The sequence below is a fragment of the Onthophagus taurus genome, chromosome 11, assembly GCF_036711975.1.
Source record: "Onthophagus taurus isolate NC chromosome 11, IU_Otau_3.0, whole genome shotgun sequence".
NCBI lineage: Eukaryota > Metazoa > Arthropoda > Insecta > Coleoptera > Scarabaeidae > Onthophagus > Onthophagus taurus.
Window position 1 is genome coordinate 16432911 of NC_091976.1, and position 21248 is coordinate 16454158.

The 21248-nt window shown below is 33.9% G+C and overlaps 1 protein-coding gene across 4 annotated transcripts in view; it reads left to right on the forward strand.

Moving 5' to 3' along the window:
* LOC111418593 (carbonic anhydrase-related protein 10-like) overlaps window positions 1-21248 on the forward strand; it is a 381413-nt gene that overhangs the window by 324089 nt on the left and 36076 nt on the right. For 3 of the 4 annotated variants that reach the window (XM_071199805.1, XM_071199802.1, XM_071199804.1), the window contains exons 7-9: window positions 2432-2586; window positions 15005-15136; window positions 15391-15429. In XM_071199805.1, the coding sequence (XP_071055906.1) occupies window positions 2432-2586; window positions 15005-15136; window positions 15391-15429 (326 nt within the window). The remainder of the gene's footprint in view (window positions 1-2431; window positions 2587-15004; window positions 15137-15390; window positions 15430-21248) is intronic. The other variant, XM_071199803.1, reaches the window with a different exon arrangement.

The following is a 21248-nucleotide window of genomic DNA, read 5'->3' on the forward strand; positions in this document are numbered from 1 at the left end:
ATATCTCCACGATTGTTTAAGCACTGTCTAACTCTGCGAGGCATGCTTGAATGAGATGATCAATGCTATCTTGTGGAATCTCAACCCATGCTTGCTGTAGATGACGACGAAGTTCCTGCAAGGTGTTTGCTGCTTGGTAAACGCCTTATACAGTGACCCATCATATCCCACACACTCCTTTTTCGTGTAGGAAGTTCCGACAGATGTGGAACCTGTTGGAACATGATGTCAGAGCGTTCGTTTAGCCTGGGTATGGCTAAAAATCCATGAGGCTGTAAAACCTCGTAGGTATGCATTCAAACTGCTGGGGATAACAAATGGAGGTGACTTATACCCGATATGGCACCCCATACCATAATACCAGGTGTTTGGCCGCCGTAACCACGAAGGGCTAAATCTAATCTGCGCCGCTCACCACGGAATCTTCTTACCTGTCGATCATTTTGTCGCAAACCGAACCGGGATTCGTCGCTAAACATTATGTGATCCCATTCATCGATCCAACGTTGTTTTTCTTGGCACCATAGAAATTTGGCTCTTTTGTGATGTGTCGTCAAAGGAAGACGTCGTAAAGGTCGGTATGAATGGAGATTAAAAGATGAAATTCGTCGGTTCATAGTTCTCTGCCACACTATCTGCCTCAAATCTTTCTTCAACGAAATTTGTCTCTAAGTCTCATTTGTCTAAGGCGACGATCTTCACGTTCGTTAGTCGCTCGAGGACGTCCGCTTCCAGGACGAGGATGTTGTTTATGTTCTACAGACCACGCAGTGTATACTCGAAGCACTGTTGAAGGGTTCCGATTCAATCTTCGACCAATTCCACGAAACGGAATACTTGCCAAGTGCATAACAATAATTTCGCTTCTAGCAATTCTAGATATCAGTCACCAAATGGTATTTACTTTTTGATGCAGTTTCTAACTTTCCTATTACAGATTGTTGCAAACAACCATATAAAATCTTGCAATTCTTTGTGAATCGATATGATGCATGCATCCAGTTGTTTTGTTAAGGTTCCAGCTCATCTTTTTCGAGGTGTTGCAATTTTTTCGGCCCATGGTATATATACTTACTTATTCATATGTTCACAGATTCACAATGAAGTACACTGTGTTAATTAATTATCGTACGCGACGTCATCATTGCAAGTATGCAACCAATATCACAGTATTGTATTCCAATACGCAAATCGCATATTGCAATACCAATACTGTGATATTGGTTGCATACTTGCAATGATGCCGTCGGGTACGATAATTAATTAATACACTGTATGTTTGAAAATTACAATTACATTAAATATAACTCATTCTAAGTTCCTATTCGAACCACGTATTATGTTATCATCCTAAAATTGTTATTTTTTTCTTTAAAAAAGTATTCATTTGTGGGCAGCTGTAGCTTGCAGAAGTAGCGTCAGTACATTATCCGGCAGTTTCACGAACATATGCAAATACCGGATGGGCGCAGTAGTTGAAACTTGCTTGGAAAGGGGAAAAGTCCAAAAAACCGCTGCTTCCCCCCAAATAAACGAGCCGAAATGCGGCAATTTTCACTTAAAAATTACACACCGGCCCCGGTCTTAATTTCGTATTCGCCCCAGTCACCTCGAATTACCGCACGGAGCCTCCTCTTCGTAACGAGCCACTCTCCTGTTCACTTTATGGAAACAACAAAGGCCTTGCAACTGCAGTCCTATACACATACTAGACGTAAAAACCGAGCGCAATTATGTCAGTCAGAACAAGCCATGTTAGTTTATAACTTCTATGAGAACTCAGTTTTATTGTGTTATTTTTTTTATGTTTTTCGCAGCAATTAAATATAAATTTTGTGGCAGTATCTCATTAACGCATTTGTTTTCCGTATAAATGCATTTTTTGCGTTAAAGCTTATTACACAAGCCCAACAAAGTGCCCTTATTACGAAGAATATAATTGGGAAATTGAATTTAAGTACCAGGTTTGCATGTAGTCGAACAACAAAAAAAAGCTAAAAACTTTGTATTTTAATAAAACATGGAATTTTCACCAATAAAGAAATTGCAAAAAAAACATTAAAACTAAAAAGAAAAAATAAGGTTCCAAAAGACGCGTTCAAGATTTCTTCAAGTAACTTCTTCGAAATTTTACATAACAATCACGGGAGTAGAAGCTGCCGAGAGTAAAACGAGAAGTAAAACGACGACGCGATGCGACGAATCTCGCCCGGAAACTCGTAACTTTTACGTCGGACATTGTCTCCGCAGCATAAGGAGGTCGCGTTATGAATTTCACGTTACATTAACCACCAGACTGTTGGCGTCTTGACGCAATTGAAAACGACCGAGCGCCCCGACCCTCTTTTTATCATCTTTCTTTCATTCCACCATATCATTTAACATCATAAAAAGTAGTATTTTCTTCTTATTTTATATTTTTCATTTTCAGGTGCTGCAATACCAATAAAACATCTGTCTTTAAGAAGTTTACTACCAGATACCGATCAATTTATGACTTATGAAGGTTCAACAACGCATCCTGGATGTTGGGAAACAACAGTTTGGATAATATTCAATAAACCAATTTATATAACTCACCAAGAGGTATTTTTTTTTTTATTTATTCCAATAATACAAGATTAAGTCTTGGATTATGCTACACAAAGCTAGTTTATGACTCAATTGTGGGAAACAATGAAATTTCGAATATCATACGTAATATCAGAAAATCCGATAATCGCTTTATAGAGCACGCACGTGCAAAAATGGCCCACGTATAGTAATGAAATGGTAATCGGCTTAAATAGACACTATTAATCGGTCCTAATTCGGTTAACATCGAATCGCCATTTCCGCATTTATCAATTCCGGTTCGAGTAGCCCTGTGGTGGCTTACTATAGGCCACCACAAGAGCCCGTAGAGAAACTACTTGAACTGATATCCTCTACTAATTGGAGCCCTCTGTATTAGTTCAATAAAGATATTCAATGCTAAGTAGCCCGGCATATTTCACATCAATTTCAATTATTATAAAGTGATTAATACGAAAAAAATGCTTATCTAGTAAGATGAAGTAAGATTAATCATATTATTTTCCACTAAAATTATAATGGTATCTCGAAAATTTATCAGTAATACCTCAAAAATGAAGTTAAAAATGATAACTTATGTTAGCTAAAATTTTGGTTAAGAGCTTAGTTATCATAGTGACAAGAATTATTTAAATCGATAATTAATATATTTAATCGTCGATTCCCCAATGTTTCTAGTTCTAAGTCTTGTGTTAGTTAGTTCTAGTGCTAGTGTTAGCTCTAGTTTTAGCAATTATTCAGCGATATATTGTTATGTATTTTTATTTTATTACTAGAACTAATACGAGACCAAAAACTAGAAACATTCGGGTTTAGCCGTCTTATTTTATTAACCAACAAACAATCAATCAACTTCACGAAGCTTCAAGCTGCTCACTTTAACGGTTTTAGGTGGAGTGATTGCATTTAACGATACGCATGTTTCACTATTATTGAGAATTCTGTATTTTTTGGTAGTGATAGTTTTGAACTTTCGCTATTTTCTGGCAGAATGAAATTATTAGTTTGGTCAAAACGGCATAGCACATTTTAGGAGGCTTCATGCCATTTTGTGTAACACTGTACCTACTGCTCATGGACAGTTTTTTAGTTGTACTACATTTGTTAAAAGTTACCTAGTATTTACCAGGAATGCTGGATATCCGTGGTTTTTATAACTTTATTGATTCTCTTAAATGAAGGAAGAACACGAGAAACCCACTGCAGAAAACATGATTATTTCTGGTTTGCCATAAGAATACCATCAGTAGAGATCATGGCATGGAGCTCATCTGAACCTGCGTTATAATACTGCACTCGATAAAGATTGAAAGTTACTTCCCAACGCAAGAATCTCCTAACTGTACCTAATTATCATCCTAATCATTGTAAAATATTTGTTACGTAGTAGCTGACAACCCGTCTACAGGCCGTGAAGACAACTTTAGTGAATTGGAATTTAAATTAATGATATACTACGTGCCAAAAAATGGCAACACCTCGAAAGAGCTAAGTTACAAAGCTGATTTTTTTACAAGTAATTTGTATTTGTTTCAGTAGTAAATCGTAATAATTGAAAAAAGAAATCCAACAATTTATATCAATGAAATGTTGCATGCCCACGATTGTTTAAGCACTGTTTAACTCTGCGAGGCATGCTCTGAATGAGATGATCAATTGCTATCATATAAAATCTGATCCCAGGCTTGCTGTAAATGACGACGAAGTTCCTGCAAGGCGTTTGCTGCTTGGTAAACGACTTATATATATGCACTATTATTGAGAATTCTGTATTTTTGGTAGTGATAGTTTTGAACTTTTGCTATTTTCTGGCAGATTGAAATTATTAGTTTGGGCGAAACGGCATAGCACATTTTAGGAGGCTTCATGCTATTTTGTGCAACACTACTACTCATGGACAGTTCTTCTGATCCTAGTTTTTTAGTCGTACTACATTTTTTAAAGGTTAGTATTTACCAGGAATGCTGGATCTCCATGTTTTTTATAACTTTATTGATGCTTCCAAATGAAAGGAGAAAACGAAAAACCCACTGCAGAAAACATGATTATTTCTGTTTTGATTATTTTAGGAGCTATTATCTACTTAAAGAAGAACTTAGCGGAACGTATTTCATTACAACCTTTAGAGTATTCATTAACAAGCTCGTTCATAGCAGAGGTGCTCAAACTGCCTATATTTGCGATATATCACAAACAACCGTAGTAGCAAGTGATTAGATAGAGAAGAGAGAGAGATAGAGGAAGAAAGGAGTACAAAAAAAGTCTTATGTGTGACATTTTGGCTACTAAGTGATATCAATCTAATTTCTACTACCCCACCACGAAGCAACTTTAAGATGTTGCCTAATACTAAATACATACGGTGTGTTAATTAATTATCGTACCCGACGTCATCATTGCAAGTATGCAACATCAATGCAATATCAAATACGCAAATCACGTATTGCCATACCAGTACTGTGATATTGGTTGCATAATTGCAATGATGACGTCGCGTACGATAATTAATTAACACACTGTACATACAATTCGAGTGTGACAATTCAATAATTTGTATGCGCCATCTATCAACACTTCATAGTTACGAAGAATAAGAATAATTGTAAATAATTATTATAAGCATGCTGTGTAGTAATAGTAAGATTATGATCATTAGAAAAAATTTACGACAACCTTACGTTGCGACTTAGGTGGGTGATTATGCGTTTATGTCAAAACTTATTCGAAGATACCTTATTAAAATTAATTTAAACTAAAGTTATGTGTGTGTTCATAACGTGTAAAGAAAGCTCCCAAAAGACGTGTTACAAATTCATGTGTGAGGTGAAGGAAAATAGACGAGAGTCGCGACGCGTTGAGGTGGGAAAAATATGACCTAAAAATATAGTCTTGTGAAACAAACCCTGGGGGTCGATGATAATATCACCTCGTTGAATGATTTTAAAACTTGTGCAAGCAAAGAACTTTATCAAGAAATGATAGAAGAACGTGATTATAGACAAAGAATTATGAAAGACACTATATATTAAATAGAGCCTTATCATGGTTTCATTCCTAACCAGAATTATTATGAATGCAATCCTTTAAGATATTGAATGAAATGAAAACAATGTTTGATAACGACCCAATACAATGGTGAAATAAATTAATAGATTACCAAACGTGTGTGCAAAATTATATGGATCAATCAAGTATAACTTATACTTGATATTGGCTGAAAAAGAAAATGAATTTACTGGAAAATGTAATCTATGTGGTATTATCTGCTCAAAGCAGTCATCAATTGTTAACTAATTTCTTTCCTAAAAAAGATTCTGATGAAAATACAAGAATTACTATTTCCGAATTGTCCATAGTTTACCCCACTGTTAAACACCAACATAGTTATAACAGTTTTGATTGTACCACTAAATTAAATAATGTATTGTTTTATGATTCGATACTTTCTAAAAAAATACATTGTGGACGAACAAAAGCGTCTAGTTTGACAGAAAACGTTTTAGGTCCAAAAGCAGTTGAATTTGTTGTATGCGACCTTAAAAGAGATACTCAAATACCGACTTACTTTTCAATATCTTCAGACGCCTCTAATAAAGGCAATATTAAATTGCTTCCACTAATAGTCACCTATTTTATGCCATTGGAAGGCATTAAAAATAAAATTTTAGATTTCTATACCGATGATTTTGAATCATCAGAAGCTATTTCTGGTAAAATTCTTGATTGCCTTGAAAAGCATAGCTTGTCACTTAATAATGTTACTGCATATTTAGCAGACAATGTAGCAGTAAATTGTGGAAAACACAAATCTGTATATCAAAAATGAAAATATTTTAAAAGCTAATTGTAACTGCCATGTGTTACATAATGCCGCAAAATTTGCCTGCAAAAAATATCATTAGATGTAGAAACATTAGTTCACAAAATGTACTCAGAGTTTTCACGAAGTACAACATCCAGAAGAGAACTACAAACATGTTTCGATTTTTTTAATATAGAATTTAGGCAGATGATTCGAAATGTACCTACTAGATGGTTAAGTTTATCCAAGGCTGTACACAGAATATTATTATCTTGGCCTGCCATAAAAGAATATTTTTTAAATCAAGGGGAAGCAAACTGCGATACATTCATCTAGAATTCATCTTATCAAAGCTGATGTAGACCGAATGGAAGATACAGTAACAATGGTAGAGATAAATTTATATTTTATTTCACATTTTTTAAATTTTATGTGCGAATCCATACTTATGTTAGAAAAACACGAGATCTATTCAACGGAATTACATGATGTGATGTATATAACAAAGGAAAAATTGGGAACACGATTACGAGATAATTTTTTTGGCAGCAAAGTTCATAATTCACTAAAGAGTTTTAATGAATATTTACAAAAAAAGTTTACAAGCGAAGCTAGAGATGTGTATAGTCGTGCTTTATCGTACATACATAAATATTATGATTTTGACAACAGTTTTTTTAAATATTTATCTGCAATGAATATTCAAAAAGTAGACTTGAAGTATGAAGCTGTACTGAAAGTCGTTCATTTATTAAAGTTAAATGTTAATGAAGACCGCTTATATGATGAAATAAATGTAATTAACAAATATGTTAAACAATTACGCAATAAGTGTAGTTCTAACAGCACTGAAGCAATCTGGGTTTAAATGTTTACAACGGTTGAAGATGTCACCAATATCAAGACAGTTGCCTGCAAAGCTCTGTCAATTCCGGTTAGTAACGCCTCTGTGGAAAGGGTATTTTCCATCGTTGAATCGAATTGGCGTGACAACCGAAACAGAATGAAAGTGGAACTCGTGAAAGGTGAAATAGTTACAAGCATAAACTTTGAAATGAACTGTGAGGCGTTTTTGCAGTATCTGAAAGAACCCGAATAAAAATTATTGTTGTTGGCTGCACAAAGTGAAAAAAATATAATTTTCGAAAATGAGTTTGATGCTAAGTTCAGCCTGAGTTAAGTTTGATATTTTTATTTTCAGTTGTTTGCGTGTTCTCGAATATATTTTATATTTTGTCGTCAACCCATTTTCTCCGGGTCAGCCTCACCTCAATGTTGGTAACCCTAAGTATAAGTATCACAATGAAGTGCAAGAATAGACCCCTTCAGTACAGTTAGTACCCTTTCATGCTACAGATCTTCTATCTGTAGCATGAAAGGGTAGAAATGATCCAAGATTTCCTGTTATAAGAATCATAGGTTGATGCACACGAATAATGAACCTAAAGTAACATTTGAATCGAATTAGGAAAACTAATACCCAACAAATGTTCTTTGTCGATAGTTCAATTTAAATAATTTGTAATTGTAATTGACATACTTGTTACTCTATATGATCATATACCAGTTCATCATTACAACAACCGAGATCTTTTTCAAGAGAGGATCTAAGTCTCAAAAGTGTTAATCATAGTTCGTGGTTCCACCGATAATTCAACCTCTATCAGCAACGTACATTGTAAGGGTTCTATCGAATCCCTCAAAAATGACATTAATCAGGGGATCAAAAGGAGAGAGATGAATTTGTAACGATCCCTGTTTGGTAATAAGCGACAAAATTTGCGATTCGAAATCTACCTCTGTCGTGCGTAATACTATTGTAGAAATCTTCTTTGTAGGAAAAGCTCGGACTTCGCTATCAGGAGAGACTTTGACCAGAGAATTATGTGTGGCCAAATACATCTTGTTTTGAATAACTGTTGGTTTATGATTATTCCTGAATGAGAAATATTGTGAAATTTATTAGAAATAATTCGACGAAATTTGTCGTAAATGTTAAATAAGTTTTGTTTGCTTAAAAGATGTCACCTTCTTGTCCTTTTTATACCGTTTTAATGACAGGTAAAGAAATATTTAAAGACTTTACACGAGACAAAGTACTTCGAGTCTTAGGTCTTCATCAATTTCCCCCCCCAAATCCGGTAACTAGAAGCACACATAACAAAGAACAATTATTACCAATTTAAGGGAATATTAAAATATGGCTGTATATAATTTAAAATAAAAAATTGGTTTTCGCACTTTAACAATGGATATTTATTTAACTGATCAGCTTTAACCGGTTTCGCCTAATTTATATCGGCATCTTCAGAAAGCTTTCTAAATTATACAAAATACAAAATAAAATTAGTTACAAAAATCTTAATCTAGTCGAAGGTAGTTAAAAAACAATTAAAAACTTACGTCTGGAACGAACACTTAAGACAAATTTTGATAAGTTATGTGGATAAAACGGATAGCAAAGCGATGTTATAACATCATTAAAATATATGTAAAATTTGTGGAACGTTGAAAATGTTGGTCGCTTAGATCGTTCATCGAAACAACTGACATGAAGGAAAAAATCACTTTATTACCAGATAAGAGCCCCGAACCCAAATATCATAGATCCATACAGTATCAAGGAACTATAAATAAGAAACTTAAAAAGATTCTCAATAAACACCATATAAAAATTTCATGTAAGAATAATAACACTATAGGAAAATTATTAGTGAACAATAAAGATAACATTGACAAACTAGATAATAATGGAATCTGCAAATTACAATGTGGCACATGTATGGCAACATACATAGGACAGAGCCAGCCCGGCTTGGGGGTCGTATTCAAATTGCTGGGCGTTGGAGTACCAGCCCGGCTGAAGGCGAGGCGAGAAGCGGTATCAGCCTGATCGGATGCCATCTTCGAACATCTTTCACTCCTCCAAATATACCTACACATGGCCGAAGTAAACCGTGAGGATGTACAAAGGGACCGTTGGGGCCTAAGTGCTTTGGTTATACCACCTGTGGTTTAACCAACCTCACATGAAACTACATACACACATACACATACATAGGACAGACTGGACGAAAATTGGGACAAAGGATATACGAACACAAAACCAAACCAAACTCTAATTTTGGAAAACACTTGTCATTTAACATCGAACATGAACTTGAGGACAGGGAGAACGCCACACTGATACATACATATATATACTATCTCCTATATCGCTGACTAAGGCAGCAAAAGAGTGTAAACACTAGAGTGCAGATATATATATATCTGTCTCTGTCGTGCCCCCGTCTACTCAAGAGACAAGCGTGAACACGTGGTGAGTACGCTTTTATCTTATTGGACGGTGAATTAAAAATTAATAGCAGCTGATGACCTTGATGTTTATAAATCACCAAATAAATGTTTGACGTAAACATAACCTAAAATCTAAATATTTAGTTATGTATATTATAGGTTTCATGTGTATAATAACATAATTATTAACATATTTTAGAACTAAGCAATTTAAAATGTAATTATTATTTGTTAAGAAAGTGAAGAAAATTTGTTAAAAGATATTTTTGGGGCCTAAAAATTGGTTGAGCAGGTAGAAGGAACGATCTCAGTGTAATAAAAAAGAATTCAAAGCCCTCCTTTTCTTGAAACATTTTTCTTAAAAATTTAATTAATAATTACATCGATATGATGAAAATTTTATGATAGAATATTATGTACATTAAATAGTAAGTACCCTAAGTACATATTTTATATCTTTAATTAATGTAACAACTTCATTAAAGGGCGTGAACTCACAAATTATGTTAAAAATTAATAACTATATTTTTAATTTTAAAGAATATAATGTTTAATAAACAACCTACATAAAGTTGATATTTAAAGCAATATTCAACGTCAATTTCACACAAAAGTACATATATTCTAGTTTATTTGATGCATCTATGATAATTTATAATTAAAGTCAATTATCTACAATAATTGCATTTCAAAGCTGCATAAAATACGCGCGAAGCACTTCAAACTCTTTAAAATTTACGATTCGCGCAAGCGCCTACGCGACATGGGGGCACGACAAAGACAAAACATATATCATTCCGTCTGCTTTTGATGGAAACGCTCGCCACTCATTGCTTAGATAGGGAGTCAGCGATATAGGAGATAGTATATATATGGATACATAGAACTAACAAAGGACATTTGATGGAATTACTCGAACACTATGAGATAAACAAATTCAAGAATAATTTTCCAACATATAAATGTTTAAATGAACAGATTAACGTTGCCAGGGAGCCACTATATATGTGTTTAAGATTTCCTTTTACACCTCCCAAACTAAACCAAAAATCGCCAGATGAACGAGGGTAACTACTTAGGTAGCAAGTAGTTCACCGCAACTTCTGGTGTCCCTCAGCTACCTTCCCATCCCTATTCTCCCACCCAATCCTTTATTTTTCCTTTCATTCTCCCCCCCTCCTTTTTTTTTCTCTTATATTAAGATTCATTTGTTGAAGTCCTTTGATTATGTTGAATTTTGAATTTGTTGGTTTGGTGTTTTTTGTTAGGGTGTTATCCAGTTGCTGGGTTGGCAACATGTACAGTTGGTTATTTCCGATTTTGGCGCGTTTTTACCTTACATAACCTTAATTTCAGTTTTTCCTTCATGTCAGTTGTTTCGATGAACGATCTAAGCGACCAACATTTTCAACATTCCACAAATTTTACATATATTTTTAATGATGTTATAACATCGCTTTGCTATCCGTTTTATCCACATAACTTATCAAAATTTGTCTTAAGTGTTCGTTCCAGACGTAAATTTTTAATTGTTTTTTAACTACCTTCGACTAGATTAAGATTTTTGTAACTAATTTTATTTTGTATTTTGTATAATTTAGAAAGCTTTCTGAAGATGCCGATATAAATTAGGCGAAACCGGTTAAAGCTGATCAGTTAAATAAATATCCATTGTTAAAGTGCGAGAACCAATTTTTTCTTTTAATTTTCAACAATGGAAAGAGAAGAAAAGAACAATGTATATAATTTAATTTAAATTTTATATCTAAATGTTCGTCCTAATTATCTTTAATTAATTATATCTAAATGTTCGTCCTAATTATCTTTAATTAATTATATCTAAATAGTATTTTTCGATTTTTTTTTGTTATAATGATCCATAGATTCAGATCATAAATATGGAATTTAACGGAGTTTTTGACTTCATTTGTGCTTTAAAGGGGTGGACAGAAAAGTTGTAACTTCCATTCTAGGTAATTTCAATGTTCCAAGTTAGCAAAGCTGTGATTGAAAAGATTGTGTTATTATTGAAAGGGAATGAACGCAAGAAGGAAGTAAACGTGGCAAAGATTTAAGTTTTGGATGTATTTATAAAGATAAGTATTTTATGAAACGAACATTCGATTTTCAGGATACCTGTATGAGACTTATTGACTGATTGAACGTTCACAGAGTGTGACAAGAGGAGTGTCGTTAACATTGAGAAGAGTATAAATTATCTTATAGATTATCACTATAAATATCGCAGTTTAATTGTTATAAATTGTAGAGAGATAGTACAGAGAGATAGATTATAGATCAATTGTGTTATAGAAGATGCATATTTTCACTGTTAACGGAGAGGGCAGAAAGGAATACTTTAAACTTATTAAGAATCCAATGATCTCTTACATTAAGAACACTATAACATTGAGTTTTGCAATTATTAATCAAGAAATGTGTTTCAAACGGCAAATGATTTTAATGTCATGTAGAATAAAAAGGTATATAATAACGCTCCTAACGTCATAAGCAATACTGGCTGCTCTTCTGCTGTTTTGATGATCCCACATATCTTGACACTGTAAATGACGTTTAAGTTCTGATTTCTATTCTCGAGCCATTCAAAAATTCAGGAATTGCGGTTTAGATTACGAATCCTTTCATCAAGTATTATCCAACATCTATCTTCCTACAGCAGATAATGAAGAACGATTACTGCCCGCGTCTCATCGTTTTGCACACTCACACGTTCTGCTATATAGAAGATTATTCTGTCCAAACAGACCAAGTATGTTAATGTCACTCACAGAGCCATTTGTTGTTATCAACACAAACATCTAACACAGCATTCAACGAATACTGCAATGGACTAACATTTTTGTACGGGTGCAATTTCTATGTGCTGTTTCATTTTCTATTTAATATCATGAAATTGATATGTATTTTTTTTAAACAGCATTCAACAGCTTGCTTTTCAAGTGTGCTTCAAGGGCCTTGCTCGTTATGCGCAGTAATGAGATTTCGGCGGAGTTACCGTATAAGAGAAGCATGTGATATTTTCAATTTTAGAAACAAAAATTGAATTCACTTCGAATTAGTTTCTGAAGAAGGTTGCAACATGGCATCCAAAACGTCAAACATTTTTTTCAAAAAATGGCTTAACCCGAAAGTTTCTAGTTCTAGGTTTAGTGTTAGTTCTAGTTTTAGTTCTAGTTTTAGTTTAAAAATTGAATATTAAAAGGGCTGGGATTGCATCCAACACCAATACAACATTATAGTACAATAAGGGTTGTTAAATGATATTTTTTTAAGCACCACCCCAAAAATATCTATCAAGGAAATATTCCAAGTGGAGCTTACAATACCGGGATTTTAAAAACCGGGATCTTGGACAAAATTGGTGCAGTATTTAAATTATTTATTTGGCATTAATTTATCGATTCGGCTTTCTGGGGTAGTGATACTGCTGAACATCAGAAAAGATTTACACAGATATTCCAAAAACTTCAACCACAATACGGAATGCGGTTCTCCTCCACTCTGAAAAAATTAAAGATAAAATAACTTTTGAAATGTATGTAGTTTAAAGTATAAAGCTACACCATTCAACATAACATTCGATGAGGGAACTTCAGTTTGTAACCGTCGATACATTAATATTAATATGCACTCTAGTGTAGGATTATTTAGAATATCGGGTTAGTACGTGCAAATTAGTTCAGTACTAGCAGAAAAATTTTTATCATTAGTTGAAGAAAAATTAGCAACTTTAGGTTTAAAAATTAATAAAGACATAGTTAGCATCACCATTGATGGTGCAGCTGTTAAGATAAAATTAGGAAAACTATTAGATGCTGAACATCAGTTATGCTTGGCTCATGGTGTAAATTTAGCCATAACAGATGTTTTCTATAAGACCAAAACAGGGTACGGGGTGTCCCATTAAGGGTACGGAGCGGCTGTATCTCAACAACGGTAAGGCCTAGAGGTTTGGGAAAAAAATCCTTATAAAGAAAATGGGCAAGAGAAATTAAAAGCGATGCGGTATTATCCAAGCTATTAAATGATGTTGTCAAAGTTATTATCTATGGCAGTTACTCCCCCTAGTGGTCAAATTACGAACTTCAAAATAATTTCCAGCTATTTCTCTTGCCCACTTTGCCTATAAGGATTTTTTCCCAAAACCTCTAGGCTTTACTTGTAAAAATTACAAAAATATATTAAAGAACAGTTTGGCAGAAAAATGTGTCTGAAGTTAGATTGTCGGACATGCTGGAGCAGTTGTTGGTTATGTTAGAGAAATTTTATGTCTTACGGCATTGCATTCACGAAGCGTTAATTGATGTAGGATGCAATATAAAATTTTCAGAAGATCAAATGAATTTATTATTCGCACTTATTAGTAGTTTGGGGCTTGTAAAAGTGGCAGTAGATGGGTTATGCTAAAGAGATTCAAATCTTTTGACTGCTAAGGCTTCAGTAAAATTCATGGTAGATATGCTGTCTGAACAAGAAACTTCAATTGCTTTGAAATTGCTAAATGCATTAAAACTTCAAATCTCGCAAAGAATTTCAGTTACATCACAAATACTGCTGTACCTACAAAGTGGGCATCAAGATAAAATGAGATACTACAACACCTAACTAAAGTATTCCTAACGAAGCGCATTGTTTCATTAAGCAAACGACTCTCACTTGCAACTACAGAAGAAGAAGCACTACTACTTGAAGATCTACAACAACCATCCTGTTCATCATCAGACGCAGAAGTAATCATTGTACCACCACTAGAATCCTCTAGTCCTTCATCTCCATCTGATCGCGACATATTAAAAAGGAAATTGCAGGAAGCCATAAAGACGTCATTGTCAACTGTTCCAAAACTAAAACAATTTTCTTTTAAACAAGTAATTGAAGAAGAAGTGTCAGATTTCGAATATATAGTTTATTTTCGTCACTTTGTTTCTTAGTTTCAAGTTTTGTAGTGCAATAAATAAAATTTGGGTTTTTGTAAATCTTTTATATGTAGTTTCAGCAAAAAAACGTCAATGCCGGTATCAATACCGGGATCCACATTGATTGACACTGAAAACTGGTATTCAACATTGCTTCCGGTATTTTAACCTCTAATGCCAAGTTTAAAGCTCTTTGTTTGAAAAACTAATAATTTGATTAATTAATAAATAAAAAGTGTCAACAATGTGTAAAAGTGGAATATATTTTATTACTTTTATTTCAATTTTTTAAAGTTTCATGAACAATAATTTTTCTCCGTTAAAATCATTATTTTAAAAATGATGTAGAAAAAAATTATAGTGTAACTGATGGTTTTTATTTGTTTTGTTTTAGTTGTACGCTCTTAGAAGGCTTATGCAGGGTTCATTAGAAGCTCCAAAAGCGCCCTTAGGTAACAACGCTCGTCCCGTTCAGCCCCTTCATTACAGGACGATTCGAACGAACATCAATTTCAGAAATAGAGAGGTATTTGGGATTATTTTCAATTTTCTTTCATTTGTTTTGTGATTTATTACTTCGTTATGATTTTTTTTAATTCATTAAATTGGAAACAGTATTGAAGAAAAGTAATAAAATTAAAATTTGTTGTTTAGTTATCAAAATGAGAATGAAATGAGTATTAACATTAAATTATGAATTTAAATTAAATTCAATTTCAATTATTACATTTTTGCGTTCAATACTGTGTGTGACACGACAAATTTATTGTAACTTTTCAGGTGTTCGGAAGCCGTCACAACAATACGTCCTATTTAAAGGTAAATTTAAATGAAATTATTCCCAAATAAAAAGAAATAAAACAAAATAAACCGAAAACTATTCCCTTTATTGTAAAGTTTGTTCTTTATAAAGTATTAAAATAAAATAAACCTAAATTAATCCGGACGTAAATTAAACAAAACGTAAATTAAGCTTAAATCGTGATTCAAAAAATGCTTCTATAAACGTGTAGATACGGTTTCGTGATTTAATTATAAGAGTGGGTGGACGAGCGTTTTAATTCCTGTGTATGAGGGATGGAATGATTTTTTTTCTTTCTTGTTGTTCTCGTACATAACTAAAAAAAGTATAGGAAAGAAAGAAAGAAAATAACAACCACTACGTTTATAAAACGGTGATTTGCATACATTAGTATGTATAACATAGGAAGCCGTTTTGCAATCGGTCGAATAGTTACAGCTCGTTTGCACGCGAACTCTACTTTATACAAATATAATTAATGTGAAAAGGAATTTTATAATACTCTCAGTATAAATTTTATTTATATATTGGGTTTTATTTTATAGTTATAAAATAAAATTAAAAATTGATGAAATACGTACTTTAAAACAAAATGAAACAAAACATTTTTTTTCCTTTTATTATGAAGTTGCATGTTATTCAAGTTTTATCTTACAAAAAGAACTAGAACGTTCCGAGATGATAAAATTATGATACTATTTGCGTGGATAAAGTAAGTTTTGGATGCTCTTTGTTCTGTTAGTGATATTTATTGTCAGCAGCAATTTCATTTGCTAATTGAAACATAAAATTTTTTCTACATATCTCCTTACCTATGGTTTCCTATCTTAATACCAGCTATACTAATAGTTGAAATAGCAATCTTCTTGATCCCGACTTCACACTATATTTTTTGCCATTTGGTCTGTTATATTTATCCCAAATTTTGATTTATTATAAAATTTTATCGTCTAAGGTAGGCGTTTCTCGCTTTTTCCAATTTTGTGTAATCTCATTTGATCGATACAGTAATTTATATGCGACATTACATTCATATTATAGCGACATGCTTGTAAAAAAAATATCTTTCGTTATGGTTAATCCCCTCATAGTATATGGCGATATAGGTTGCGATGCTGAAAACACACTTCGATGAAATAAAGAAATCAGTTCACAACACACTTTTTTTAAGCATCAGATGACAGCCAAAATTTTATTTCGAATTTGTCGGGTTTATTCGGTAAATATTACGTAAACCTGCATCTGACTTTAGCTGGGAAAAGTTGCTCATCTATTGTAATGTTTGTACCAAGTATACAGGGTGTTCCATCTCAGACGAGCCACCCCGTATATTTCTTATCCCATAGTGATTGGAAAAGTTTCCCGAAACCCGTTGAATGATTTTGTTTGGGGGACATCTTTTGACGTCATTTGAGGCTAGCAACCCCCTAAGAGGGGGTGCTTCAACCCCTCAAAATTGAATAGGGGAGGGGGGTTGAGTGATACTTCATTTGAAAGGTCTTGGAAGCCTCTTTACAACGGTGTATGAAAAACGTAAATTTGATGAACCGTTTTCGCCAAAAATCAATTTTTTAGATCAAACGAGCAACCTTGAATATTTTGGTTACAAATAAAATAGTTGAATTGTTTTATCATGTTGTTTTATTTATCACAATCAAAAATCAAATCTGCGTTTTTAAATCAAATGTTCAAATTATCCTCCATTGACTTCCATACAATAATACAATCTTGACTGAAAACCGTCTCTAACATGGTTCAGCATAATTGGAGTTATGTGACGACACTCATTTATAATTCGTTGGCGTAGTTCGTCCAAATTTTCAGGCTGAGTCACAAAAATCTTGGACTTAAGATGTCCCCACAAGAAGAAGTCCACAGGGTTCATGTCAGGAGAATGAGCAGGGCACTCTATAGGACCTCTTCTTCTAATCCAACGACCGGGGTATTGCAAATTGAGGTATTGGCGAACTGGTGCGGCGTAGTGAGGAGGAGCTCCGTCTTGTTGGAAATGCAATTGTTGTTCAAGTAGTAGAGAATCGTTTTCTAATTTTTCTGTTATTAACGGATCAATCACATTTTCCAGAATTTCAAGATAAATTTCGCCATTTAAATTACCAGGAATAAACAGAGGTCCAATTATGTGGTCTCCCAAAATTCCTACCCAAACATTTAGCTTTTCCGGATGTTGAGTGTGAGCTTCTCGAAATACATGAGGATTTGTATCGCTCCAAATTCTACAGTTATGGCGGTTAACCTCTCCATTAAGTGAAAAAGTGCATTCGTCAGAAAATATACGATGATACGCTCGGCCATAATTTCGCAAAACTCTTGCCTTCGATCCAAATCATCATCATTTAATTCGTGAATTAATTTAATTTTGTACGGATGGAACTTGTATTTATGTAAAATTCTGAAAACGTTAGATTGGCTAATACCGGAAGCTGCAGAAAGTTGTCCTACAGATTGCGTGTTTGGCATAAGTTGGGCATGTCCCAAGACTGCCACCGCTGCTCCTTCATCATTCACAATTTCAATGGGTGTCCTTTTTTTATCCATTACTGAACCCGTCTCAACAAATTTTGAAATCAATTCCATTACGTACTTATGGCGAACACTACCTTCAGGATGGTTTTGGTTAAATATCCTTGCAGTCGTAGTAGTAACTCAACAGATTGATTTAAACGTATTATAGCCAGATAAACACCTTCTAAGAACAAACAATGAAGGCAAGATATGGAGATATTTTTTTATTTTTTAGTTTGAGAGAATTTATTATTGTATGGAAGTCAATGGAGGACAATTTGAACATTTGATTTAAAAACACAGATTTGATTTTTTGATTGTGATAAATAAAACAACATGATAAAACAATTCAATTTTTTTATTTATAACCAAAATATTCAAGGTTGCTCATTTGAGCTAAAAAATTGATTTTTGGCGAAAACGGTTCATCAAATTTACGTTTTTCATACACCGTTGTAAAGAGGCTTCCAAGATCTTTCAAATGAAGTATCACTCAACCCCTCTCCCCTATTCAATTTTGAGGGGTTGAAGCACCCCCTCTTAGGGGGTTTGGGGGTCAAAAGATGTCCCCCAAACAAAATCATTCGACGGGTTTCGGGAAACTTTTCTAATCACTATGGGATAAGAAATATACGGGGTGGCTCGTCTGAGATGGAACACCCTGTATAACAATTTAATTACTGTTTTCAAACTTATCTCATACGGTTGATATTAGTCAATTTATCAAACCTTTGGTGACAGAAAACAATGTTTTTCAAACGCTTTTCTATCGTTGACTCCCATCTATTTTGTGAAATCAAATAAATTTCTGTAAGGGCCCATTTTTTACCCAAAACTCGAGAGACGTGACTCCGTGTAGGATGGAATCCGTGGCTGTCAGTTAGTAGGGAAAATGCGCTAATTGCTTTGTCTTTCATGATTTTTTCATGACTTTTTGTATATCCGGTGGGGCCGGATGTGTCTTTAAATATTTTGTGCAAGAGTAATCGCCCAGAAGCTGACCCTTCTTGAATTCCCACCTGGTTCTGGCTACAGTAATTTCATTTTGACTAACTTGTACTACCTCTCAGTTTCACTTTTAGAACTTTAAATCACACAGCACGTCTTCTATTGCGTACATTCAAAATGTTAACTTTCTGAGTGACTTCGTTTTCCCTTGCTTCACTGCCTTCACACTCAGAGAATTCACTATTTTCGATATCAGAGCATTTCATTGATTTCATTTTCACCTTTCGCAATTATTCGTACGCTTTCAATTGTTTACTCACTTTCAAGGGTGGTAAAATATTGCTTTATAATATGAGAAATCAGGTCTTATATTCCAACGACTGTGCTTTACAGAATGACCGTATGCAAATTACAGTTAATTTTATTGTTTCCTTAGGTATCCCTACAAAAGCGACTATATTATTGCGGAGAGAAAAAAAGATAACATCAAGAACCAGGCATGAGTAATTTTGGCTGATGTGGTAGTTCTAATGTTAATTATCATTTGTTCCTGTTTATTATCATTCCATTCCATTGTAGCACGTTTTCGATATTTGGACATTTGTCCTACAAACAAATCTATTATTGCACCCCCTCTTCAATTCTAACCTCATTCGGATTTTCTATTCAGTATATTCCTATTTGTCTTTTTGTATATCATCACTTCGTAAGTCTTCGTAGTTTTAAACGTGTACCCAGTAAGCGTACTGGCATTTCATGTAAGTTTTGAACATTAATATATGCTTTAAGCCGGATATTGAACATTACATTCTGAATTGCAAGACCGATACAACACCAAATAAATATCGTTGAATAAACGCATACGTAATGACGCAAATAATAATCGGCCAATAGAATAATACACGAAATAAACTGATATAAATTCACTAAATCGTTCTCATCACAACTTATTAGATTTAGTAAACGAATTTTAACACGGAAAATTGTCATTATCTACTGCTATATCATAATAGTTCATAATAGGCGTGAAAGAATTAATTGAAACACGTGCACTTATTGATAATTAAAGCGATAACAATTACCTCTCTGCTAATGTAATTAATTCACAACGTGAATGCCATTGAAGGCACCCTGTAGCCAATAATAATACCCATCGTGAATGCAGCTACCTATCAGGTACCCAAGTAAATAAAATTGACTATAAAACCAAAATACGTTAATTATAAACTGACGCGATTTAATATTAAATGGTATACTAGACGAAATTCAACGATTAAATTAAATGTACACGATCTAATTGCGTAGGGTGTGAAATTTGTTGATGTAAAATCGAATGTATCTAGCAGGGGAGGTCAGTTTGCCGATTGGTGCGGAAAATAACTTTGGCTTGAAAGTCAAACCTAACTTGAACATTGAAACTATTCTAATTTATTGTATTTTTTGAATACAGTTTTAAATCATTATTCATTCATTGGTAATCTGTTATTATTATAGACAATATGTTTCACCACTTGCGTTCTAACCCTACTGATTGGGAATCCTCTAACTTTTTTTCTTCATTATTGACTTACTGGGTTCATTGAATGATATACACATTGTAGTGTATGTAGATGAAACTAACAATATGTAGCCTCTCGAATCACTTTAGATATTACCTGAGAGTAAGGTTAATGCCTTTGGGGAGTTGTGCAACAACAATTAAAAGGTTAGCTTCAAACGTTTATTAAGTATAGGTGGTATATTGAGTACAGATGCCTGGCTTAGTCAACGTTAATATACACTATCTAGCAACAAGTATTTGGACATCCACAATTCAGACATCCATCACGCTTTTCGCCGTTTAAAACCGTGTAGTAAGCAACATTGGCTTTATTTGCATGCAGGATATCACGCAGTGCAGCATTACCTGACTTTGAGATAGGTGTAATCGTCGGGTATCATAGGAATGACTAATCCTTAAGGAGCATATCTAGCTAGTTGAATTTCCAAAAATGGATTGTGACCTATGTTATATAGAAGTGAAAGGTACTTGTCGGAATATTCTCCGAGTCAGCAAAATCATAAAACTGGGAGATAAATACCTGCAAGCACTGTCCAGAATACTTCAAAAGCACCGCACTCAACTAACGGTTCACATACGCCAGGAGTTCGACAGGTATCCGGGGGTGTTCTTTCGAGTGCCACCCATAAGCCTTTAATCACTAGGTCTAACCGAGCTGCGTAGTTAATATTTTGTAAAATACCTCGACTATGGATCATAGATCAGTGGAAAAGAGCGACAAATCAAGGTTCACCCTCTTCCATTAGGATAGTTAGGGTCTAGCGACAACCTGGAGAACATCTCCTGTACAAATCCTTTGTGCCA